Source organism: Thunnus maccoyii, chromosome 12 (assembly GCF_910596095.1).
Source record: "Thunnus maccoyii chromosome 12, fThuMac1.1, whole genome shotgun sequence".
Lineage (NCBI taxonomy): Eukaryota > Metazoa > Chordata > Actinopteri > Scombriformes > Scombridae > Thunnus > Thunnus maccoyii.
Window position 1 is genome coordinate 17146165 of NC_056544.1, and position 27674 is coordinate 17173838.

At 38.7% G+C, this 27674-nt stretch overlaps 2 protein-coding genes across 4 annotated transcripts; one reads left to right on the forward strand and one right to left on the reverse strand.

Annotated features, from left to right (window-relative positions):
• Positions 1–8150: 8150 nt before the first annotated feature.
• Positions 8151–17350, forward strand: opn7a (opsin 7, group member a). Its single transcript, XM_042429463.1, has 6 exons — positions 8151–8216; positions 10187–10274; positions 11875–12037; positions 12384–12511; positions 14384–14718; positions 16223–17350. The coding sequence occupies exons 2-6, from the start codon at positions 10187–10189 to the stop codon at positions 16859–16861; spliced, it is 1353 nt and encodes a 450-aa protein (XP_042285397.1). The 5' UTR covers positions 8151–8216; the 3' UTR covers positions 16862–17350.
• Positions 17351–19862: 2512 nt separating this feature from the next.
• ripk1l (receptor (TNFRSF)-interacting serine-threonine kinase 1, like) lies at positions 19863–26897 on the reverse strand. Of its 3 annotated transcripts, XM_042428090.1 has the most exons (12): positions 26645–26897; positions 26406–26470; positions 25920–26082; positions 24922–25078; positions 24625–24762; positions 24316–24547; positions 23982–24131; positions 23299–23375; positions 23071–23146; positions 22286–22912; positions 22003–22152; positions 19863–21515 (listed from the first exon to the last, which is right to left on the reverse strand). In XM_042428090.1, the coding sequence occupies exons 3-12, from the start codon at positions 26078–26080 to the stop codon at positions 21220–21222; spliced, it is 2064 nt and encodes a 687-aa protein (XP_042284024.1). In that variant the 5' UTR covers positions 26081–26082; positions 26406–26470; positions 26645–26897; the 3' UTR covers positions 19863–21219. The 3 variants fall into 3 exon arrangements, with proteins under 3 accessions (XP_042284024.1, XP_042284023.1, XP_042284025.1); XM_042428089.1 differs by lacking the exon at positions 26645–26897 and having other exon boundaries at positions 26406–26544; XM_042428091.1 differs by lacking the exons at positions 26406–26470; positions 26645–26897 and adding an exon at positions 26264–26395.
• Positions 26898–27674: the final 777 nt, after the last annotated feature.

The following is a 27674-nucleotide window of genomic DNA, read 5'->3' on the forward strand; positions in this document are numbered from 1 at the left end:
GATCCCTTCCAGACATGTTCTAGATGTATATACAACTCTAGAAACACTAGAAAAATGTTTTTCCTTCAATTATCTCATTAAAATCCTTAAAAGGACATCTTCCCCTTCTCCCTTTCTAAATATTCCAGAATCTATGACTATACAGATATTTTTCACTTCAAAAGTTTAACTGCTGGACACAAGAGACCTCCAACTTCACTGAAAAGTATTTTTGCAGTGTATGTGCACTGTAGGTTTCAGTTTTGGAGGTACTCGGCTTTAACTCACTAATGTGAAAACAGCCTTCTTGTGTCAAACTCTGCACATAGATCATTCTGCGCAGTGAAGCTCAAACATCCAACTGAAGGAATGATTAGCAAAACACATTTTTGAGTGGAGGGGGGACAATTGAATCTGTGGCTCAAAAACACACTTTGCTCTGTTCTTCAAGCCCTACTGTCACATACTGATGCTGCTCCTCTGCCTGAGCTGTTGAAATTTTTGGCAAATAACACCATGATACTGTGAGTATGTGTGAGGGTGGAAAGTAATAGGCTAAGTCATAAAAATGCATTTGCTGTGGTGCCGAGCATATGTAAATTCAACTGTTTCTTAGTTTAGTTGTAATGTGAGCTGTTGGACATGGGAGGAGATCTAAAGATGGTGTGATGTAAAGACGTGATCTTCAGTTACAACTCTCTGTTGTCTGGCTTTATCAACGTTGCAGGAGCACAGGCCAGAAAGATCAAAGCCATGAGTCCCTATGGGATTTAGGGTTGGGTCCCCTGCTGTCCTCCTACTCAGCCCCCAACCTTCAGACCGCCTGGTCTGAAGTGGTCATTAAAGACCAACAGAAGGGAAAACACCAGGTTGCGTCACCACCACCATTTAATCTTTTGAATTGCTTTGCGGTGCTCCCTGATGAGGCCCCTTTTCACCCAGTGGATCCCCCAGTGGTTGCTGCTGACAGTAACCTTGGACTGGGCTCGGGCCCTATCTGCACAGGAGTTACTTCAGGGGCCTCTACCTCTAGACGGGGACTAGGGCCTCTACTGGGTTTTTGGTTGATGCGGTGACATATTTACCTTGCAAGGCAAGTTATGCGCTTGTGTCCGAACCACCAGTGGTTCGACCAATCAGCGATGATGATATTAAGTTAGATGTTACACACACAATAAGAATAGCTCTCCAGTGGCTGCTTTCAAAGAATAAAAAGTTATAAGGCTGGTTGTGTTTGTTGAGATGGTAATCAGATGGATTCAAGTCTTTAAACTGGTGCAAAGATATATCTTGCTGTAGAATTATTTTCCTTTTTACCCATTGAAGAAAAGTTTTCAAAGCCCGATTTCTAGTTTCTTTCTTCATTCAAAATTCCTTTTGGTCATTATTCTATTGTTTTGTATTGTACTTTTCATTTTTTTAACAAACTGCTTCTTTTATAATCTGCACTGAATCAAATGTCTTACAACATCTTCCTTTAATTCTGTTAATTTTTTCAAGGATGCTGATTGATTTTTTTAATGCCGTCACTCCCATAAGTCAAGACAACATAAAGATAGTCGGAACTGCATCACAACAAAAGCTTGTGTATAAGTATAGATGTACAAAGCAATATAGTGCAGGTAAGTGTTTCATAAGTACCCTCATTCTATAGAATTCCAACATGTGAATGCCATTATTTCAGCAGATCTGCCGATGGCTCAAATGACTCTGGAGCAGAGAAAAGTAGAGGATGAAATAAAGACAGGAGGAATCCAGCTGCAGCCACACTCTTGTTCTAATGATCATAAGGGTCCTAATTTGAATAGCTGCACAATATAACAGCATTATGTGCAACAGTGTTATAACTATGATGTGAAATAAAGAAGTAAAAACATAAATCATTTAGACACTGAGGCTGACTTTATTTCTGATTTCACATCAATGACTTTTGTCCTTTTAGTGCTAAGAGAGGATTTTATTTTGCCAGAGGACAGACTACTGCATTCAAACCTGAATGTTCTGCTACTATATGTTTGCATTCTGACATGGCTGTATGCAAATAAAAGATGGATGTGAAAAGGCAAAACACCCTAGGAGTTGCAGATATGGCATGTCTATTGATCTGAATATTTTCTTCTGGGAAAGACTTTACATGGACTCTACTGCAAACACAAGATATTATGCACAGCTGGAGCAACTTGAATGAATGAATACAGACTCAATCTTAATAAAACAAATGAATAAAAATGCCTTGGTAACATTTAAAATGTCATGTTTTCATCCAGACAATTAGACATCTGTATTCCTGGGTGTTGCCCTGATTATAGTTTTAGGGTAATTTTTCTCAGGTGAAATGCAAACATATGAAATGGCACAAATATCTAAATAACTGTAATACTGTGGTCAGTTGTTCTACATTCTTAACAAAAAGTCCTTTGCAACAATAAATAAAACCCTACAAGAGGCCACTGTATGTGCATAAACACTGTTTATAACCAATAGAAAGTGTTAAGTTTTAGTAAAGAGCATAATTAATATTCTACCCATCCTCTGTAGTCATGAGCTGCAGCTATTCCTTATGAGGCAAAGTTTCTGTTAAATGCTTATTCTATATTCCCACCAGACCACTTTGATGTTCATGCTGTACTTTATCTTATCGTGGACATTCATTTCTTTCTACTCTCTGTGGCCATCACAATTAATTCTTTGACAACACCATTACACCTCGAATGCTCCTTTCATCTCGAGCTTTGGCTCAATCTGTTCCAGCCTCTATCTGTGTGTTGCTCTCTGCGTGTATGTGTGTGTGTGTAACTGTGCGTGTGAGAATTCACACATGTAAGAAAGAAGGAGAGCAAGTGGCATACAAGGCAATATTTTCACTGTGTGTAATTCTTTTGAAGATAATTCATCCCTACTTTCAAGGTGTGACAAACTAGCTTGTTTCCCTTTCTGCATTTTCTGAGACAAATTCAAAATTAATTTTCAAGTGCTACCATATGTGCCTCTGACTCACTGTCATTGATTTCCTTTACGCTTGTGTTGAGTTGTAATTAAAAGTAGCACATCACTGCTGACACAATGGACAACTTATTATGTTGAAAGGGATGTTTACAAGGCTGAAATTGGCAGTCCTGAACATGCATCCAATATAGAACCACACTATTGAAACAATAAAGATTCAGATTTAACCATTTCAACTCCGTGGGCCCTTTGGCCAAGTCCATTATTACAAATACATGTGTGTAGAGCAAGATCGCTCAAAGCCAGAGAATTTCAATTTAAATTCCAGTAAAAACTGTAAGGTGGAGAAAGATTAAAAGTACAGTATTTCATGCGGAATTATGTGCAGAAATGTGCAGAAAATGACCAAAAAAAAAAAAAAAAGCCATAAAAATTTAGTTCTGGATTTGAATAGTTCACTCATGGACAGTGTAGCATACAGATATTTGGACATTCACACATTTTTTTGTTGTGTGTGCACCGGGGAATTGCATTTAACAGGAAATAATGCTTATAAGATTTAGGTGCTTTAATTTAACAGTATCTATACTGGGTGTCTGTGCAGCCATGTTAATATGCTCCAGCATTTTAAGTTAAAAGACTAAGTATGGAAATGTTTATGAATGCTACACTTAATGTGAACAATGTGGATGTGAACACCACCCTTAAAACTGACAGTCAGCACTTTAGTCTTACTCATTGTTAAATTTAAAATCCAATGTTCAGAGCCACAACTACAGATAATATGTCACTGTCCACTATAGTGCGATAAATGATGTGCTGGAATGAGCAGATAATGTACAGAATATAAATTGTAGTGTTGTCAAATAGAGTGAAAAGAATATACTTTCAAAGCTACTTAGTGGACATTTTAAAGAATAATATGGGTATAGGTTAAAAGGCCACCTTATTGAAATCACAAGTTTACTGTCATGCTAGGCAATTTAAAATTACACCTGTTATTTCTTTATAAAATAACAAAATTTTACACTTAATATCTGTTTCTTCATTTAAACGTCATCACTGTGGTTTTGATTTGTTCCTGATTCTTCTCAGCAGCTGTGTTTATTGTTGCTGACAGAATACCAATCATGGTCCACCATGATGATATCATTTAATGGATCCAGCATTATGACATTTAACATCTGATATTTTTAGCTTCATTTGTTTGAGTTGAATTTCAGTTTCAATCATTTCTGTATTTTGAGTTTTCAGAAATACTTTGTTAATACAACAGAATTGATTATGCCTTATACAAAGTCAGGATTAATTCAACTCAGTTCAAATTTTGTTTGTATAGCACCATCTCATACAAAAGCAGTCAAAGTGCTTTACATAAAAACTAAATAAAACAGCAAGAAATGTGCTTATAAATGAAAAACATCCATGCATACATGCACATATATACACTCATACATACACACATACAACATACGTACAGATACGGTGTTTTCAGTTAAGAAAATGCTCGACTGAAAAGGAAGGTCTTTAATTTGCTTTTAAAAGAACACAATTTGAAAGTGTTCTAGGCACATGGAGGGGATTTCCACATTGTGACCTGGGAGATCTGCTGGGATGGTTTACAGACAGCATGGCTGATATGTATTGTGGAGGCAGACTATGAAATGCTTTGGTAACCAAGAGGAGAATTTTAGCCAGATAGCCAGTGAAGGTTTCGGAGTACTGGAATTATGTGGTCTGATTTTTTTGTCCTGGTTAGAACTTGTGTGGCTGTGTTCTGGATAAGTTATAATCTATGGATCGTTTTGTTTGGAAGGCCCATAAACAGAGAATTGCAGTTGTCTAGCCTGCTCATTACAAAAGCATGCATGAGTTTCTCTGAGTCAGACTGAGAAAGAAAGCCTCTGATTTGGGAAATGTTTCTAAGTTAGAAAAAGGCAACCTTGGTGATGCCATTGATGTGATCCCGAAAAATGAGTTCACCATCCATGGTTACCCCTATAGGTTTTCAATCTGTTCACTTGTTTTTAATGATATGGACTCCAGGTAATCACTGAACAGCTGCCTCTGGGCTGCAGAGCACACCAACCAAGATCTCAATTTTCTCCCTGTTCAGCTGAAGGAAGTTAACAGCCATCCAGTGGTTAATTTCTTCCAAGCAGTTGACGAGGGAGTTTATGCAGTGCAAGTCATCAGAGGGTAGTGAGATGACAAGCTGTGTGTCATTGACATAATTATGGTAACTAATGTTATGTTTGCTGATGATGTAGCCAAGGGGAAGCATATAAAGGTTGAAAAGGAGAGGTCCCAGGATGGAGCCCTGCGGGACCCCACACACTAGTTTGAATTTGTTGGAGTGGAAATCTCCAAGTGTGATAATGAAATTCCGCTTATGCAGGTAGGATTCAAACCACTGGAGAACCGTGCCACACAAACCCACCCAGTCTCTCAGCCTTTCCAGTAGGATCCTATGATCCACTGTGTCATATGCAGAGCTCAGGTCTAAGAGTATTAGGACAGAGTTTTTTTTTTTTTTTATTGTCACTGTTGATCCTCATTTCATTAATAACTTTTAAAAGAGTGCTGTGAGATATGCAGAAGCAAGACTGGAATTTTTTTATTCATATTATCTGTAAGATAGCTGTTCAGGTGCTGATAAATTACCTTCTCAATAATTTCACTCAGGAAGGTGAGACTGGAGATTGGCCTATAGTTACTAAGTGCATTTGGGTCCTGGTTATTCTTTTTTAGAAGTGGTCTAATAGCAGCAGTTTTCATGCAATAGGGAGAGAGAACAGTCTGGAGAGAACAGTTTACTACTAACAAAACATCATCTGTTAAAAAATTAAGAACAGATTTAAAAAAGAATGCTGAAGGGGAACAAGGGGGCTGGCAGAGGACTTAAGTTTATTTGTTGAATCAGAAAGATCCCTGGAGTCTACGATGGAGAAATGCTTGAGACCATTAACTCGCAATGGTGGAGGTAGGCCTACATAGTTAACAGCAGAGTTTGTAATTGGGATGTTGCGCCTAATGTTGAGAATTTTGTCTTTGAAAAATGATGTGTATTCATTGCATTTGGCGGTTGAGAAAGTATAAGAGGAAATAGGGGAGGGGCTAATGAGTTTATCAATGGTTGAGAAGAGGCATTTTGGATTGTTTTTGTGGGTGTTGATAAGATTTGAGAGGAATTCTTTTCTGGCCTGTTTCAAGCTTCTGCTGTTGTTCTGGAGGGTGTTTTTGAAAATGTCCCAGTTGACGTGCAGTTTTTATTTTCTCCACCTCCTCTCAGCTTTTCGGCAGTCTCTTTTGAGCTGCTTTATAATCTCAGCATTTCTCCACAGGGCTCAACATTTGCTACAGATTTTTTTTAGATCTTAGTGGTGCAGCATTATTGATACTGTCTAACAGAAGGGAATTAAAGCGATCAGACAGGTCACTACAACTGCTGCTTTCAAATGAAGGCAACAAGGAGGACTTTGTACTAAGAAAGTTAGTTTGAAAAGACTTGCAGTGGTGTTTCACAGAAGTACCGTTTCTTGACATGTCTACTGGTGATAGCCTGATCAGCAGCTAAGAGTACACTGTAGAAAACACAGTAATGGACTGACAGTGCAACATCACTGACAGCGCTTACTCTGACATCAGTACCCATAGAAATTACACGGTCAAGTATGGGGCCATGCTGATGAGTTGGCTCCATAACTTATTGGGTCAAGTCAAACAACTGCAATAAAATAGACTGTGGTGGACGCTGTGGAATTTTCATTGTGAATGTTGAAATCACCAGAAATAACAGATATTTGATAGCAGATCTGCAAAATCACAGAGTTGTATTTAGGTGGTCAGGAAATTATCAGAAGCATTACTGACATGTCACACTGTAGATTGACAGCAAGATATTCAAAACTCTGGTACTCTCCCAGTGAGACTTATTTAGAGAAGCGAAGAAAATGGCTGCTACTCCCCCACCTCATTTGCCTTGCCTTGCAGTGCACAGAAAGTTATAATTTGGGGGTGATGCCTCACACAGTGTGAAGAAAATATTTGTATCTAACCATGTTTCAGTAATAAAGAGATCATCAAGTTCATTATCCTCACTATTCACTACGACATCAATGATTTATTAGTCAAGGAGTGGACATTCAATAAGGTAAAATTAAGAGCATGTGAGGTAGGCCTAGGGTATGAGGTAGTATGATAGAGAACGATAGGGGTGAGGTTATCAAGATTTGCTTTAGTAATAACTGTTTATGTTCACTGACCTTTCAGAAATCATAACAGAAATAGCAGGTGGGAGTACAGATAAGGACCTACAGGAAAGGTTTTTTTTTTTTTTTAACTTGGTCGATCTAGGTTGTTACAGTGAGTGGGATCAAATGTACAGGCAGAACTGTCCACTGCTAGTTTGTTGTTTTAATGACGTCATGTACTGTAGGACATGGGGACATACGTCTAGTGAAGACCGTACAGGTTGTTGTTTGTCAGCACGCGTGACCCTTGATTACACTTAAAGTTTTATTTTAATTCAAAGCACGTACAGTGACCAAAACGTAGGTTTAAAATACTAATGTAGACGCTACTACAGAAAATACAGTTTGTACTGTGTCAGTTGTGAATGGCAAAGCATCTGTAGCATTTTATGAATGGGTGTGTCTGTGTGTATGGGTGCTATACCTTCAGTGGTCACTCTACTGCATCTTTCAGACTGATATGGTAGGATCTGCATGTTAGACAAAGAGGCCTATAAATTGTTATTCTTGTCATTATTTTGTAATCAATAATGCACCTACAGTACTCATCAAGCAGCACTCACACTCCAGGATCAATAGCCTAAACGCTTTATTTTTTTAAGAATAAAGAAACCCAAAATAAACATGCTTTTAGGTAAGCCTACGGAGCCATTTTAATCTATTAGACATGATGTTTGCACCGCTATATATTCAAATCAAACACTCAACAAAAATAATAAAACCTACATGAGTGTATGAGAGCGTGTGAATTCAGTTGTAATTGACGTCATTAATTGATCAGAGCTCAGGCACAGTAGAGGAGCCTCCAGCTTCTTAAATACACATAGGAGTGTGATGCGCTCTCTGGTGCCTTGCAGCCGCTGCCCCTCTGACAGCTCCTGTGAGAGGAACGCACATTTGTGAGACTTCACTTAGCGCGACCTATTTCCAGTGCTGGACAGGTTGAAAAGTAATTCTGGAAACTTACTGGTACCTTAATTGGATCAAGCATAACATCAGGAGACACAGGTTCAAGTTATTCAGTACTTATTGGCCGAGGTAAGGACATTTTATTTCTCATTAGTTAAAACGTATAAGACCACGTGCTTCTGTATGTATGTAATATGATGTTATTGGATGCTGTTCACCTAACGAGGAATTGCGCAAATACGCACAGGAATTAGTTGGATCATTTGGTGGTCACTGCTCCCCTGATTGTGTGCTGTGATTGTTTTTCTTTTCTTTTAAATGTCTGTCGACTCTTTCGTGATAAGACATCATAAGAGGATAGTTTTGGATAGTTGTTAAAGGCACGATTCGTGGCACAATAACGCTAATACAAAACGTACGATTAGAACTTACTCCCAAAATAATTGACAGGACACTGGACTAACACTGATTCCAAGTTATGAATGTTTCGTGATACTGTAAAAGGTTTGCTTACATCAATAATGTGTGTACAGTTATGTTCGCTTACTGTGTTCAACCTCGAATGATTTGAGCAAAATCACGATCCTTTTAGGTTCACTTTCTGGTGATCACTTAGAATCTGTTCATTCATCATAAGAGTCCTGGCTGAGGCTGTGAGCTCTATTGCACCCTGCCTCACACCTATTATGCATCAGCTCTGAAGAAGTTGGTATCGGAGGGTGTTGTTTTTGTTTTTTTGTGGAAGGATGCGATGAGACGCGCGTCTGTTTGATCTGACCCGCTGTCTCGTATTGCCTCTCACAGAACAAAGCTATAGCTTTCTTTAGCTTTCTACGTGTGTTATAACAATTATATTTTATTCCCAAACAATGATGTGTAGCCTACCACATGCATGCGTTCACTTGGAACTATAAAGAGTGCGTAACAGTGCGTCTGGATGAGTTTTGCGCCTTTACGCACAGAGTGAGTCGTGTTTTTTTATTTTTTTTAAAACGATTACCTAAAATTACACCTGAGCAGCCAGTTTGAGAACTTCTAAGACAACGCTCTGGACTGTGACAAGTGGATAAAATATCGAGTATAATTTCTCACCTTCACAGCAAACCTACAGTGCGGCATAGAATTTGAGGACTATGAAACATTAGGACAGATAATGTAGAGGCTTCAGAGGAGGGGTGAGCAGTTTTCATAATGTGCACAGTTTCACTGAATCCTTTTACTTTGTTCCATCTATTTTAAAATGAGGAAATGAATGTTAAAAGTGGAAGTGTCTATCAAAGCAATGCTCACAGAATTTTATCAGGATGAGGGTGTAGACAGACAACCAAAAGAGCAACTGGTGAACAGAGAGAGAAGAGGAGGAGCAGTAGCATGCATACACATAGAGATATATACATACAAATACAGAAAATGGAAAAGGGTTGAGTAGACAAGTCATAGAGTCTGCTACACTGACACAGAGCAAACTAAAAGAGAAGTAGCTGTGTGCATACACACACTGAACTGCATTGCATGTTGTTGACATTGGTTTGGAAAGTTTAAGTTGTGTTTAACGGATGAATGCATGATGTGTCAGGAATGTGGGAATACTGGATGTTTTTATAGTGCTTGTTAGGTTTGGTGGCAATAATAATTTGCAGAATTTGAAATGCCTCTGCCATTCAGGGTACTAAAATTTCAGTAATGCGGCTGACCACAGGAATAACACATTAGGATGTGTTTGAGGTGCATTTCTCTGTCACCTATTATTAAACCTTATTGATCCCTCATGTCATCTATTGATCTATGTCTGTCAGTCACTACCTGCCTTTAGCTGCTGAAGCAGAATGAAAACATGTGGAAACAAAGTGTTGATGATGTTAGCACATGGGTAGCTTAAAGGCAGGTTGATGTATCAGTCAATGTCTTTTGTACATCACATTCAGCTAAGGCTGTGGAAAAGGTTAATACAATCACACAGCAAATTCAATTACATGAGTGTCCTCTCACAGCCAACAACCTACATGTTGTGGCTTTAAATACACAGATTAAAACCTATTATATTACCATTTACACCAATTCCTAATTTTGCTCATAAAAAAACTCTTAACTGTTTCCAGATGAAGCTGTTAGATGAAGACATTGCGTTCCATTCAAACATACCTGTGCCACTGGATATAACGGTGGCTGTGGTCTACTCTGTTTTTGGTGAGTAAAGTCTACTTCAATTCAGACCTCTTTTTTTTGTTCCTCAACAGACTGATAAAGAGTTAATAACACTGTCAATTAGCTTTCTACTAGTTCTGCTCCAGCTGAAATAAATAACAGCATGATACAAGATAGCATGCTGTGAAGCCTTGTGAGCGAGTTTCCTTTTGTCTCTCTGATTGTGTTACTAAATTATTTGCATTTGACGTCCACCTATCCAAAATACCTTTATACTGAATGTATAGCCTCTGTCTGTATTTACCATATATATATGCATCAGTGTGTATAAGTGTGAATAAGTCCATTTTTGCACAGAGACAGGCACAGATTAATGTACAGTTGTGATACAGACCTAGTGAGGCAGCCAGTGCAGTTGCTCATGTATTATCTGTGCCTCCTACACAACAACATAAGAGCTTTCTGACAATGAATTCCAAGGCTGGGCCATGTACTGGAAATTATCCGACCCAGGTTAACTTTCATCTCAGTCTTTGATCTTGGCAACATACATACAACATACTGGAGAATCCTTACATTAAATGTAGTCTTACACACTGTTAGAAGGAAACTAAAAAGATACAGCTGTATTATGAGATCTTTTTTCATTTGGATGAGATTTATTTTGTGAATGTTCTGAAGATTTGAAATTTAAAGATTGTAATTTTATGTTCAAACTAGTTTATTTCCTAATTACTGCCTATTGTGTAGAGAGACTACATTATAATAAGGATGTGGCTTTAAGTGGGTGTTCAGCATAGTGCAGTTGTATATCAATGACGGTGTGTATTTTGGCTGCTGTTGTTCTGTATATGTATGTTAAAGGAGACATAACATGCTTTTTGTGATTTTCCATCATTTACATACTGTTATAATGTCAGATGTCAATGTTAAACCTTGTCAAAGTTCCAAAACTTGAGGTGAACATATGTAAAAATGCTCCCTGAAAGTCAAAAGCCCAGGCTTCAGCCTGCACTGAATGTTCTATTTGAAAAGTTACTCTACTTCCCGATTAAACCTATGTCAGAATATTCGCACATGCCCACAAATGACTGTTCAGTAGTCTTTGTTGCGAAGGTTGTTCCACAGTTTGTTCGCATTGTCCATTCTCATATTTCAGATTGGATTTCTCATGAATGAGATGTGTGTGACAAATTGCTAATGTGAAGTAAGACAGTGTAGAGCATGGAAACAGGTGTTAACATGAACCTGTGGAAACCTTATATTTTATATCCATTCTTTCAGGAGAGGAACGACAAATGCATCCATGCTACCAGATTGACTAAGCTGCTATTTTGTCCTTCAGAATGTTGATTCAGTATGTCAACTTGGTCCTTAGTTATATCATTACACTGAAGCACATTGTCTATTTACAGTAAAACTGAAAACCAAGATGAGTTGTAAACCAAATTGCAGTACTCCTGTTGCTTTGTAGCTTGTTTGAAGTCCACCAGGAAAAGATTTAGATATTTATATTTATAAGAATACCTCTTGCTGAAAAAGCTGCTGGAAATCATTTTCTAACACTTGCACCTCAGCTTTGTTGTGGCTCACAATGAACATTCACTCACAGCCAGGTGTTTTTGGTCTGTTTTTCCTGCAGGAGTATGTTCACTTTTTGGCAATAGCACATTGCTGTATGTCTCCTACAAGAAAAAGCACCTCCTCAAGCCTGCAGAGTACTTCATCATCAACCTAGCTGTTAGTGACTTGGGCCTGACTCTGTCACTCTACCCTATGGCGATAACTTCAAGTTTCTACCACAGGTACTACACCTGGCACATAGCTTTGGGTATCAAAGCGGAGAAATGCAGACAAAGTGGTTGTTGTCACCACCAGAGAATGTAATACTTTCATGTGAAACATATGAGCTATAGAGAAGATTTTTATAGGTATTGCTTTTATATCAGACTTCCTTCATATTTCATGGTTCATTTGACTATATGATTGGTTAGCAGTAGGATTGCCTGTGAGTTCACAGATATGGAGTGTCATGCTCATGCTATTCTCCCCTTTTCCCTTTCTCACCCTCTGCCTCATTGATCTTCCTTTTTCTCTGTCTTGCTCTGCACTCTCCTTCTCTTTCTCACACCCCTTTGCCCTCCCACACAGGTGGCTATATGGGAAAACAGTGTGCTCCATATATGCTTTTTGTGGCATGTTGTTTGGCATCTGCAGTCTGACCACTCTAACCCTGCTAAGCATGGTGTGCTTTGTGAAAGTATGTTATCCACTCTATGGTAAGTCTTCAAAGAAGCTATTTTTGCCCAATGACATGACACAGGATTAACAATCACGTCCCTAAGTGGCTGATTGTCGATTTATCTGTGGAAGGAAACGGAATGATAATCCCCCCATGAAGCGCTGCACATTAGCCTTTCTTTGATGACTGACAAGTCCAAGGGCTGCACTCAATAAGTATTACTTGTGATGTTGGTTAATGCAGTGCAACGGGGCCTTCTATTTGACCTCAAGAAATTGTGTTTTCCCAGGCAGTGTCACAAAAGGCTTTAATTTGGTTGCCCTTAAACGCCATTACCTAACAAAACTAATGTGAAGTAAGAACTTGAGTCACTTAATCAATCTGTAGTTCTGACTTTGAAATATGGTCAATACATGTTCTTTCACTGCATTATTTGCATATGTCTCACAGTGGTGTTTCACCCCCTGCATATTTGCAGAGGCACTAATTTGGCTAATAGTCATGATGTCTGTGTATATTAGGCTGATATAACTTGCCTTTCAATCACTTCTGTTTGCCTCAGAGGCCTTATCGCTCACCTAATGCTGCAGGCTGACTTGGTGATGCTTTACCTGGCATAGCTTGACAATTATCAATCTAGATAATTACACTCTGCTCCTTTAGCACCCCTACAGTAAATAGATTCAACTGCCAAGCCATCTCTCACCATGGAAAAAAAGAGATTCTGGCACTAATTTTTCTATCTGCAGGAACAAAACTCTGACCAAAAACACACCAGGCCTGCTCCACATGCCTCTGACTAGAACATGGCCAGACTGTATTTGAAAACCCTGGAGACTACGGTTTCCATTTTACAATGAAGAGCCTCCTTTGTGAGCTGATGCGTCAAGCCAGTATCTCGAAAAAAGACCCTTTTCTCACCAATGTCACCACTGAGGAAACACAACTCAGTGTGGGTGAGAAAAATCGAGAAATGTGATTCTGTCTCCTGGAGGGAGAATCCATATTTCTGCTGCAAGACACCCATTCAAGGACCATCTTTCTTGGAGCTTTAAGGTATAGACAAGCATGAATGGCATGCATGCTGCCCATGAAGTCATTGGAAATAACCCAGCTCCAGCCAGAATTGTCAGCTATGTCATTTAGACCACATACACTCTTCTGTATGACCCCAGTCATCACAGGTCAACTGAGAAGATGTATAACCTTTGGTTGTGAGAGCTGTTAACGCTAATACGGTCAAGGACAGAAGACTGAATGGGGTCTCAAACACACCAACGCTGAAACACTTTCTTTCGTGACTAATGACATCATGTACTGGTGAGGATAGACAATACGGCCATGAAGGCCCATATAAGCCATCAAGAAGGGTTGCGCTTCCATCAGTTACACAAGGTGGCACACAGATACTGTGAAGTGATACACATCTCTTGTGTGTGACTGAGACACATATTCCTAGATTTGTTATCCAGTGGTGGTCCCCTTAAGGGAGAAGGGGGAACTTCTCAGTTTCTGCTTACATAATCGAGATGTGTTGGGACTAAATGCCCTTGCACAGGAGTGGTCTCGCAGTCTGCTGTATGGGTTTCCTTACCTTGATTACCCCAACTTTGTTTGGAGTTAAGGGGAATCATTCAACCCTTACATCTGCCTTGTAAATAGGCAGAGGGTCTCAGCCAGCTACTCAGTGCGTAATGGAGTAAGTGCTTCTGAGAATATGCATAGGGGCACATTCCCACAGTGAGACACTTTACTCACAGAACCAAGATTATTCAAGTAACCTAAAGACTTCCATAATCTAGTTTATTGTATCATTACAATATGTCAGCAAATCAAAAAACAATAATTTTGCAGAGAATTTATAAGTAAGGAACTGCACTGATAATTAAATATTTTTCCATATTTACAGGAAACAGGTTTAATTCTATTCATGGCCGTCTGCTCATTGTCTGTGCTTGGGTCTATGCCCTGTTGTTTGCCTGCTCCCCGCTGGCCCACTGGGGGGAATACGGGCCAGAGCCTTATGGAACAGCCTGTTGCATTGACTGGCGCCTGTCCAATCAGCACACCACAGCACGCTCCTACACTGTGGCACTGTTCATCTTCTGCTACATCCTTCCATGCTGTGTTATCATAGCATCCTACACAGGAATTCTTCTCACAGTGCATGCATCCCGCAAGACTATGGAGAGGCATGCATCGAGACAGACACACATGAGCAGCATCCAGGCAATTATTGTCAAGGTAAGAGGAAACACATTAATAAAAGCACATTACTTCCATCATGCTATGATGAGTTTAATTCAATATGCTGGGACTTTAAGATTCATAGTTTTTGCTAAGACATTCAAAAAAAGTATCTTTTCACCGTTACATGCTCGCCCTCATCATTACTGTGTCTCCATATAATCACACCCCAAGTGTATTAATAATCCACTTGCACTCTTTACATGCAGGATATACACACCCACAGACAAAAATAATACCAATCCTGAGACTTAACTCAGAGCTACAGTCATTTGTTCACACTTGTGATTATTGATACAAATCCTCTTACCTTCAAACATCCAGTACATGACCTATCTTTAAAAAAAAAGAAAAGAAAGACAGACGTGCCAATCGGTGAGAACCAAATTCACACAGCATGGTTATATAGATAATGTATGTGGTGGTGGTGGTGTATATCAAAAGCGCTTCCTTAGAGAGAAGAGTCCTCTGGAGAGTTTCTAACTCCCCTATTTGTTGAAGAAATTGGCAGTGACCTCAATAGATCCTCCAGTGATGCAGCTTCTCATTAGCAGGAATTGGCTCTGGTTGTACTGTGATGGATGAGAAGCTACTGCTGCCTCTGCTGATAAATTGTCATTATCATATATCCATCTTCATAAGAACACCTCTGAGTCACAAAAAAAAGGCTCACCAAAATGCCTTTCTGCCCATGTGGCATCTGAATGATATTGGTCAATAAATCTTTAGAGATGTTAAGATAGATGTACGAATTCAGTCCGTCACTCCAGTTTGGATTCTATCTCATGCTTTTAAAGGATAAGTATGATGGTATTCAGTAATTTATTGTCACTAAATCCCACAAGAAGACCAAAACAATCAATTGATTGATCCAATCAGAAAGTATTGTCTGTGTAGCAAAAACCTGATATATCTTATTTTTTTGCCATAGAGCTCCACTGTCCACAAAAACTATTAAAAACTACATAAATGAGCCACATTGTTGCACTGGTTGACATGCTCCTTCATTACAATGAACATGGGCACTGTAGTTTATTTTTTAACAACCCCACAGAGACTCTTCTGGTGTTGTAAATATTAACAAGGGCACCAAATCTGCAGCTGACAGCAGTCCCCAACGAGGGGGCTGTTTATTCCTGTTTGAGGTATGTTTGCTAAAAAACACAATCCCAAGATCTTTTTAAAAAATTTATTTTAAAACATATATATTCATGATCTGTTTTTAAAGATTTATTTTTTCAATAGAAACAAATGGGGTTGAGGCTGAGAGCCACTGACAGGCTGGGGGTGTCATAAAATATTGAGACACAGGCTAACTATTGGTAGTTTTTGTCTTTTCATGGGATTTGTTAACAGTAAGAAATATATAAAATAACACCAGACTTTCCTTGAAATATACTGTTCAGTGTAAAGCACCAAAAGCTGGTCAGTTATTGAAAAGTGTGAATTTTCAAAACCCTATCAATTACAAATTTCTCTTCTGTGCTCTTTTTCCTGCAAGCTAAGTGTTGCTGTCTGCATTGGTTTCTTTGCGGCGTGGAGTCCATATGCTGTGGTGTCCATGTGGGCTGCCTTTGGACGCATTGAGAACATCCCTCCTCTGGCATTCGCCATGCCAGCCATGTTTGCCAAGTCCTCCACCATTTACAACCCAATTATCTACCTAATGCTAAGGCCGAACTTCCGCAGGGTAATGCGCAGGGACCTGGGTACTCTATGCCACGCCTGTCTGAAGGGCTGCCTCTGCTCCCAGGGCCCAGTAAAGTGCTGCTCCAAGCCAACGATCAGGGTTAGACTTCGCACAGTCCACAAAGAGACCAACGAATTCCCTTCATCCAACTCCTCTGCTCAACCTCCTATAGTGGCATTAAAGGATCACAGCTGTGAGAAGTGCAAGGATGCCTTTGAATGCTTTAGACACTACCCTCAAATGTGCAGTGTCTCTAACCCTGCTGCCAATGGAGACTCATCCAAGGATCAAGATGTTGCAGTTCCTCAAATAAATAAGCAAAAGCTTCAAAATGTGTGCCACAAGAAGTCTCTGCTGGCCACCATGTGTGCAAAAAGGACCTCAGAAATAGACAACTTCCATATTAATTTAGAGATGGTTCCAGGGCACGCAAAAGTAGCTTGGCCTTGATATTTTTCTCTCAATTTATAATGTTTACAGAATCTCTCTGGGCATATTTTGCAGGTTATGTTCTTATAAGATGTGAAATTATTTAATTCATATTTTCAGGAAATCTTCTTCAGGAATGTAACATATGCTCCCTCAGTGTTTGGGCAGCAGCCATAACATAACTTACTTTTTTTGCCCACTGTGCATTACTTCAGCTGGTTACCTTTTAGGTTTTGAGGCTTTGAAGTTAAATGCAGACAGCTTTAATTTGAATTCTCTGGGTACATTTTTGAAAGAGTTATCACACATTCCTATGTTGCCATAGGAAAAATTGCAACCTTTTTATGTTGCCTTTGTTATATTTGCACTTAATGGATCTTTGAAACGTCAAAAACTTTGTAACAGGGGTACATGGTTTGAGATGGATAGGTTTGGGGCTTCAGTGGCAGACTTAAGCTCTGAGTTCAGATACTGTCTGAAAGTTTTCAGACCCCTTGCTACATTTTTAAGTTCTGCAGCCTAAGTTTAATAAATCTTAAATTCTGAATAATGTGTTTGTACATGTATCAGAGACGGTTCCAGCCATCTGATGTCAGCCGATGTCCAGACATTGCCCATTTTAACGGTAACTACTTCAAAACCATGATTCACGTATGTCTATTATATTATGTTTCAACTATTAATCCAGTATGGCTAACAGAACCCTCAAATTAAAGCTGACATTCTGCACTGTCACCTCTGTGCAAATACTTGTGGACCTTACGAGGTGCTTGATATTATTTTTAGAAGTAATTTGCTGTTAACATTATCTTAGTAAAACCTGAGTTCAACCTCAGGGATTCGTTCTGGCAGGGAACAAAGTATGAGAGTCACTGATGACTTATCACTACATTAGGGTTACATTTATTAATGTACTGTATGTATTGTAGTATTTTGAGTTAAATCTTTCAGGTTTTTCCTGGATCATGAATTTATTATGAAATGGGTATAGCATTGTAGTATATTTGGTGATTTTCATGGTCAGGCCTAAATGATGATTCTCTTTTTGCTAATTATTCCAGTAACATACCAGTGCGTCTTATGAGAACAGACACTCATTTCTAAAGGTGTTTCACTTCCTTTACTATGCCAGACCAAGTATTGTTTACACTTAACTGCAGGTATATAGTTTATGGTGCTTGATCAATTATCTATATACAGATGATGTAGAACACAACACTCCTGTGTAACACCATTGTTATAGTACTGCACAATTGTGTCTATATATAGCTGTATTATAAGAACTTAAAGTCATTCTTTATTATGTGTACAGTAAAAATAGAATATTTATTTACTTGATTGCCTAGTAATACTAAACTATACACATAAGTTTATCAACTGGAAGAGAGGGAAAAGAGACAAATGAAGCAAAAGATAACCTACAGTAAATGATGCAGCTGTAGATAAATGTCATGTTGTCTGTAATTAACTATTTGTTATTGTGCGTAAATCCATGTGTAAAATCAACATGACAGGCATGAATTGTTACCATTGCAGCAGCTGATCTCATTAGTCTGCCACTATTTCATCTAATCTAATTAAAATATTGTTGTTTTTCCAATTTTTTCATTACTTAATTACTTTTTTTGTTGTAGGTTTAATGTCACGAGTTGTACAGCTTTTGATTAACAAAAGTACTTAATTAGATTTTATCTATGGAGCAACAGGGTGCCATTTTAGCAGCATCCTTAAATCTGTAAGAAAATGGATGTAATTACAGTTAAGAAACAGGCATGTCTGTCCACATTGGTATCCCAGGACCTTATCATTAATCATTCATAACATGGGAGGATTCATTTTCTTGTGATTAGTGAAGGGATTATTAAACACACCAGGTAAAAAAGCAACAGCAGTGGCTGTTTGATTTGTAAAAACATGTAAGGCACAAATGTTCTTTTCTCAGGACTTGTGAAGATACTATCATCACATCTGTAATCCATTAAAGGGTCCATTAAAATGTGATTTCAAACAGTCTTTTCAATGACAACCATTAAAGTGAAAATTTTTCTGTTAGGTGTATTTGGAGGAGTTAAGGTTGACTATCTGGACAAACAAACTGTGGTTTAACTTTTACACTTGGGAATAATTATCCCTATATACTATGTAAAAAAAGTATTCAGACTATAGTCTTAGTTATTATATGCAGTTTTCTACAGTCCAGATTGTGATTTTAGTGTTACAATTTAATAGAGACAAAAATTAGGTTGAAACTATACACAGTGTATCTGACTCTATTGCAATCATTTATAAAAACAAGACTCAGGTTCAGATTTGGTGTTTTTACTGGGTGCTGAATTTGTGGATCAATTTGTTTCTGGCCCAATTTCATGGCTTCATTAAGTCGCTATGAAGGGCAATGTGCTTTTGAGTGACATATGCAATGTCCTAATTCCATACTAATTGTATACAATACTATACTAAATACTAATTGTCTCAATATACTGTTTTTGCAGTTAGTAAAAAAATAAATCACCAAACTTAAACTTCACAAACAAACGTGTATTTGTGAAGTTTAACTTGTATGTGTATCTGTCATGTATCTAACTGTCCAATGATTTTATAGGTTTTATATGGTGTCGTTTTGTTTTCTGGGGTGTTCACAAAGCTGTTTTACCACCATCCACAATTTGTTTTAATTTTTTCCAGCAGTGAGCAGCTTCTCAGTTGCCTTTAAACACTCCAACACACTCAAAGCACTTTTAAGTATGCCCACTGACCTTTTTGTATAGTTTATTTTGACACTTTTCCACTGTGAACGCACTACATACAGAGAATACGGCTACAGTCTGGATCTAGTTGAAATTTAGTATAGAAGCGACAGCCCTGCAATTGTCTTCATGTTTTTAAGCATACAGTACATTGATATTTACTAACTAGTTGCAGGGGATAACAAATGCAATCTGAAGGAAATACTAAACTAGAAACAATAACAGGTTGTGTGGTGCAATCTATAAAATACATGAAATACACATTCACTTTGGAATTTTAGGAACATTTGTAAACAGTTTATTCTGAATGTCATAATGGTTCTGCAGTGGATCTGGCTTTTGTAAGGCCTGTGGAGTGAGAATAGTTCAATGGAGGGTTTTTGGTAACACTACATGTCAGTCTGCTATTGTGCAGCGTGAACTACATCAACACTGTGAGAACTGGTATACAAAGTCACACTGTATGAAAAAGATCAAGACATGAAACCATCAACATTCAATCTTTACATACAATCTTTGGATTGCAAGAAATATTTCTTGTAATCCAAAACACTTGACACAGTACAGTAAAATGACTAATAAATGTAACAATAATCTGATATCATTGCAGGAAATCCACACACCGTAGCTAATTAATAGTTCATACACACGTAATTTGGGGAAATAACATTCTTTGGAACACATAATCTATGGTAGGTCTTAGATTCAAAAGGAGTTAGGAGTTAAACTAACTTATGAACACATTGTATACTGACCCCTAATGGACACACAGATGACGACAATAATGTACATTATTTTTGAATATTCCATTATGGTTTTTATACAATCTGCATTTATTTTTTTCACCTATAACTCATAATGTTTTCAGCTTCTCTGGGGTTCATTGACCTTACAGACCTTACTTGTTCTGTGATTGAAGTTTGTTTTTAGCTGGAATAAATGTTTAGCGTACACCATTTGATTGCCCCTGAATATGACTTCATTATTTTGCTACAGCTACAGTAACTGTGTACAAACTCAATGGCTTTTACATAATGTCATCACAAAGTACAATTTCTGAAAGCACGTTTGACAGTGTGTTAAAAAGATTACTTGTTTATAATTCTCATTTTGACTCTTCATATCCACTGGCAGATGGATAAGAAAAACTAATTATTTAGGTCATTATCACTTTATAGTAAATTAGAAAATAAACAATGATTTTGTCATTTCTGTAACAAGAAAAACTTGCTCTGAAACTGGTCAGTTCAACTTGAAACTTTCAACTCTACTGCTCATATAGATAAGTTTGGCAGAAGAAAATGATGCAGTAATTTGAAAATGCAATTGAACTGTCACACATAGAAGGCATTAAAAGAGAATGTCTCTATGAAAACAGCAAGTTATAAATGACATCTTCCAGTGCCTTAGGCAGCACAAATGAAATTTCATTTACCTCTAATGTATTTGGGGGCAGTATAAAGACGATATCTCAAAACCTCAGCACATAAAATCAACACTATCTGCATGGCTGTTTTTGAGTGATTTGGTTTAACTAACCCCTTAAATACATTATAGTTTGGAGATGTGGCCATCATAATCAGAAAGTCATTTGGAGGGAATGTGGGAAATCTGCCAAGTGAACCAAGTTTATCAGATCAAGGAGGAACAACCGCAGTTGTCCAATATTTTCTGGATGACATCTACCTTTATTTTGCCTTCCAGAGCTCGACACAGCTTCCCAATTGTACAGCCAATACTTCCCTCCTTCATTTTCCAGCGCTCCAGCATCTGGTGCACCATCTCTGGTAGGCCATCAAGGTAGTAGTCATGCTCAATGGTCTCTATTTCCACACTGGTCAGACCCAGGCTCCGTGCACAACGCTTCCATTTGTTCCCGATGTTGTCCCTCAGCAGATCCAGGTGCTCTTCAGTCACGGCATGGTCCTCTAAATGAAATGGTGAAGGTAAATCTAGTAAGTGAGCAATAAATGGGCGACAAAATCAACTCTAATGTGAGATTGGTTGAAGTTTAACATTAATTGTTGAACTAGAAATTATTGTTTAACTATTTGAAACTTGTTGTGGCTCTCACCTGGCCCCCGTATTGCATGATACAGTAAGCCTGCTGTATGTATTACTGCTTATGAATGACTGGTAGAGCTGAAATGACTAGTGGATTAATTTGTTTGATTTGAGTTGATAGACAGAAAATTAATTAAACACTGTTTTGATATTCAAATAATTGTTTTAGTGATTTTTTCAAGCAAAAATACACAACATTTTCTGATTTCAGCTTCTCAAATTTAAGTATTTTATGCTTCTCTTCATTATATATGATAGCAAACTGAATATCTTTGGTTTTAGGACTGTTGGTCAGACAAAATAAAAAATCTATTCATTGATATAAATCAATATTTAACTGTTATAGTTTACCATATTTCTGAATGGCTTCTTTGATTGGAGAGTTAGCTGAGCTGCTAGCAGCTGAAGATAATGAACTATGGGAAGACTCGTAACCTAGGATACTCAGCGTGTTGTTGTTGCCAATCTGGATGCCCCTGGCATTCTTAATGTAAAGAGATGCTGGAACAAAAAACAAACAAACAAACACATATAAATAGCCATTCCAGCACATGCCAGTCAAAGGTGACAGAAGCAGCTGTTAACAAGTCAGAGATTGCTGAAGGAATGCTTCATCAAACATGTTTGTATGTACCTGGATCTTGTAGCGAGGCACCCTTGGAAGGGGTAAAGAGACGTCCAGGAGTGATATCAGGGGCACCTGTATCAGACACTGGATAAACTGGCCAGGACTGTTGGCGGTCATAGTGGGAATATGGATGTTGCTGGTTAAAGTGGGATAGAGAAGGGGTGCTGGCAGACATAGGTAAGTGGGATGCAGTGGGTGTGGAGGAGGACATGGATTCATAGAGACCAGCAGTAGGGCGATACCAAGTCTCTTCCTGGCTGGTTGGCTGCACTGCTTCAGCTTTTGTCCAGGAATGGACAGAGGAAACAGAAGAGGGTCTGTCTTGTTCTGGTTGCCTAACAGTATTATCTGAAATGCTGAAGTGGTTTGGCAGGAAGTTATTGTTCTGATGGAAGCTGTTGGCAGGGTCAGGCTGGTTCTCATTGTTATAGCTGCCGTAGATGTGGTACTTCAACTCCCGATCTAGTTTCTCCTCAACAGCTGGAGGGCTGCTGGCTACCTTTGCGTCTGTCTGAATCTCGGGCTCCACTGACTCCATAGGTGGGTGGCATTGGATGCAATGCAGGTCCTCAATACTAGCTTCAACTGGCACAGATACATTTCTGTCTGAACTCATCAAAGGAGCTGGGCAGTCTGGAAGGTGAGAAAAGAAGTTGATACAATAGAGCTACTCAATCCAACAATTTCTCAAGCTTTCAGAGCATTTACAACATTTAATGTAATAGCATGCAGCAAAAGGTGGACATTAGAGAGTGTATTTCCAGGACATCAAGATTACCAACCATGCTCACCTGCCGAAATACATTCACGGGTCATTGATAAAGACTTCATCTTCTCAACAAATTCTTCTGGGCCTTCATATGAGTCCTGCGTAAAAATGACATGTAGATTCATGATATAATGTCCTTAGAATCGCTGTTTGTCTTGCTTCAATTTCACTTCAAAATCTATAACTTAGTGTCTTCACTGTGCATACAAGACAAGATTATAACATCAACTCCTAGAGCAAATATATTTACCCTCAGAAGACGTAAGTCTGTCTCTACATATGGTTCAAGCTTTTCCATGTAGAAAGGAAGAAATAAGTCATAGCCCTCTGCAAAAAAAAAAGGGAGGGGGGGGGGGGAAGAAGAGTGAGAAGACAATTTGCGTCATAGACTGAAGGAAAGAAAAACAAGAACATTTGTATGTGCTTGTCCTGCATATTGACAACTAACTACAGAACAACTGAGAGCAAAAACAATACACTGTTGTAAAAATCTTTTATGGAATTAAAGAACCACATATTCATCAAATAAGCTCAGAAAACGTCCAGAACCTTGAGATTATGGCAGAGATACTGATAATAAAATCCCTAAATTTTTTACTGTACATTTTCAAAAACAGATATTATTACAGAAGCAGCTTGCATTTTCTAATTTATAAAAAATACATTTCAATATTTTAAGCTTTCATTCAATAACAGCAATAATTAAGCTTGTTATGACAGTGCTGTAATACTCATTTTCAGGATGCAGATTAGCTGTGGAGTAACTAACAGAGATTAAATAAAATGTTTGGTTCCATTAGCTCTCACATACCTGTTTTGCATTACTGGACAATATCATGTTCCACTGATACACACTGGACCACATACTTTATTCCTTATAATACACACACACACACACACACACACACACACACACACACACACAAAGCATACCTTTAAATGTCGGCCTTTTCTGTGGACTGCCATCCCAGCATCTCTTCATTAGGTCAGTTATCTCTGTAGGAGTGTTCTCTGGAATAAGGTTCTCTGCTGGTCTTTCACCATTACGGACACACTGGCTGATATGGTCTTCACTCCTGGCATCTGGACGTAAAAAGATACTTACTTTGGATGCCTGCATGCCTTTTACCAAAATTTAAGCCATTTAGTTAACGGTTATGAATGTGGCAATATGACAATAATCCAGACGCTGCTACATTATTTCATGGTCAATCTGATAAATCAATACAATATGTCTTGTTCAGCAGGTTTTGGCATCCCAACTCACTTGGATATGGCTCTTCGCCTGTGAGGATGACCCAAACCACAATTGCAAAGCTGTAGACGTCAGACTTCTCAGTGGAGGCTGTATGTATACTCTCCAGGTGCTCAGGAGCCATGTAGCTCAGTGTCCCTGCACCTCTCGCCCCGGCTGTTCTGCCCATACGACTCTTCCTGCGAGACTCCTCCTTTGTGAGTTTGCTCCATGTGTGGCAGGTGGCCAGGCCGAGGTCTGCAATCTAGAAAGCACAGGGAAAACATGCTTAGATTATCATGATAGTATATGCGATTTCGTGGGTCACAGAGTGCAATATACCTTGATGTGAAAATCCTTGTCCACTAGAATGTTTTCTGGCTTGAGGTCCTTGTGTATGACGTGTTTGTCTGTAAGGTACACCATCCCTTCCAAAATCTCCAAGATTATTCTGCCTTTGATGGACATTGGCACAGAGACCTAAGAACCGAGAAAAATAGTATTAATCGTTCACTTCATATGAAAAGTACCCTAATGTGAGTTATTTAAAGCTGCAAACTGTGTACAGTATGAAAAGTAGAAGATGGACATTCATTAATCTTTCCCTTTTCAGTGTGATTAGATATTAAACCTACTGACCTGCTCAAGCATGGCAAACAGGTTGCCCCTGGGGATGAGTTCCAAGACTAAGGAGCAGTCTCTATCCTCCATAATCACACCCAGCAACTTGACCACACGCTCATGGTTCAGGCTTGCCATAATGTTCCCCTCCTCCAGCAGCGACCTTTTACTATCCCTGGAAAGTATAGTAAATAAAATGAAAGCCAGACATGGTATAGTACAAGTGATAAAGTGAGCATCATGTTGAGTCAAGGCAAGACATACGGATGCACAGATAAAATACACTGAATCGGTTTGAGCCATTGTTTGAGCAGATCAGGTGTCAGTCATGATGTGACTGATCCACATCAAATACAACTTTTTTAAAAAAATGTCATAAAATGTTGTGTTTGCGCTCTCTGTTACAGTTTTTCAGACAAGGCTGCCTGTAAACTCAGTTGTTAGTGCCACAGAAATCCCTGCCCTAATGTTACTGTACATACAGTATTACTAAAATGAGTTTCATGCAGTGCAGTACAGATTTAAAATGTAGGGAATAAAGAGCACTTGTGCTGGATCAGTGGTCAGTATCTGCAGGTATCCATAGCACGTGGATTGGTGCATCCCTTGCAGGACACATGGGACATGTGAATGTGAAATCAAATGGCCATATCAAGGCAGCAATAAAAATATGGATGTACTTTTTGTAGGAAATGATGTAAATCTAAATATTGCAGAAAAGTTGAGTATGGGTCATGTCTGAAAAACGGATGTTGGACCCACATCCGCATTTCTGATGAACAGACTGTTCTCTTTATAGAAAGCAGTGCATTAGGAGTGGCTAGATATGTTGTTATAATATCAATTATAAGCTTACAACGATAGTGTAAATTCTTTCCTGCAACAGTGAAAACATCACCGAGCTGTGTGGAGAGTCTGCCTGAAGTGTCCTGCTCGACACATGATTTAAGTTAGTATTTAATCGTAGGGGAATACCCGGCACAGTCCTTACAGTAACAGAGACACAAACAACTCACTCATTGCGAAGAGGGCCTGTATACATAGTCTTCAACACCACCTGGCCGAGGGTCGCATGGTAGCACAGGTAAACTTCTCCAAATCCTCCGTAATCCAGGGCCTCTTTTTTGATAAGATCAGTCGATCTCATATGAAGTGAAGAGTCTGGCGCGGTGGCCATCCCTGAGTAGAAGTCACATTTTAACAGCTTGACGAGACAGAGCTCAGAAAAAAACTCATAACACAATGGATAAAACCTGTTAGCTGTCACAAAGCAAATGCAAATAAGCTGAGCAGACGGATGAAATGAGCAAAGGGGGGAACTCAGTCATCCAGAAACATGAAAACATGTCGACACACTCACGTCAGTCACGTCTAGCTAAGTTTCAGAAACAACACAAACTTTGCGTTAGCTAGCCCTCGTAACCAAACTCTTCACCCGAAAAAAGCAACATTATACGCGGCATTTGCTTTCAATAACATCGACACTGGAATAAATGAGTTACCAAAAGTGATGTAAAGTCCAAGTAGGGCACTTTATTTGTAGTTCCGGGAATTTCTCGACGTCCAACTGAAATTAAGTGAAACCGGACAGACGACATAAAAACTACAAACAGCCCTACAAATCGATACCAGAGCAGGATGGTAAGCAGCTACAGGCTTCCGTGGCCGAAAAGGCTTAAACATTTCATAATGGAGAACTTCATAATGCAGGATGCCAATTTATAGCCATTTCTTTACTAACTTTATCTCAAATGGGTTTGTAAAACACATAATTCCTCTGGTCCTCTGCACCATTGTGAATCTTGTCGTGTGGCACTGTCGCCACCTACTGGCGACATTTATTATTACAGACTAAATAACCACAAATCACCACTGTAGTACAACACCTGTACATCCATTTAAGATTTGAGGGTGATATTGTCTCCATTGATAATGATCTCCAGACAGTTTCATCTTTATATCAGCCAGGACTAAAACTGTTAAAGAAAACGGAAGAATATTGAAGAAAACTAGAATTATTTGATGTTTTGGAAGCACAATGATAAATCAATTTCCCATCATTATTAATTAAAGCAGCACAGCTAACATAGCATCCTTGCATAATTTAAAAAGGTACAGATTCATTGATAAAACAAGCGTTTAAGTGAAACTAGAGTGGGAAACCACCTAAATTGTAGCCTCTGACAGCGTGGGCGATGTATGACATGTAGACCTACATTTTGGGCAGCCTATCTGTGAAGACTCACACTATAAATTCCTCCTTTTACACACTAAAGCCACAACAAAGCAGTATCATATTTACCTGTCTTGTTGTCTCGGTTTTCTGGTTTGCATTTTCTTTTTCTATAATTCACACTTATTGCTGGTAATCTTCAGGTCGTTCTCCTCGGCCCCACTCACTTCACAGTTCAGTGAAGTGAGTGCAATCGACCAAACAAACAAAAAAATCGATGAATAATATTAGTCAATTTACATTAAAACTACTTTCATCTACAATTAAAATAGTTTGAAAAATGATTTTGATGACCTGTGGTGAGATCTGTGGTCATACCTGTTGTGATTAAGTGTGCATTATCACTCATCTTAGGCAACAGTTGTTTACACATATTTTGTATGATACATGAGTACAGTTATTCCAAGTATTCAACTAGGAGGCAATGGTCATTTTAGACAAATTCATCACTAAACTTTTAAGATGGAACGTTCTTTAAACACACTGTTAAATCTTGAAACTGAAACTGAAACAACAGGCATGAAGAGCAGGCGTATTC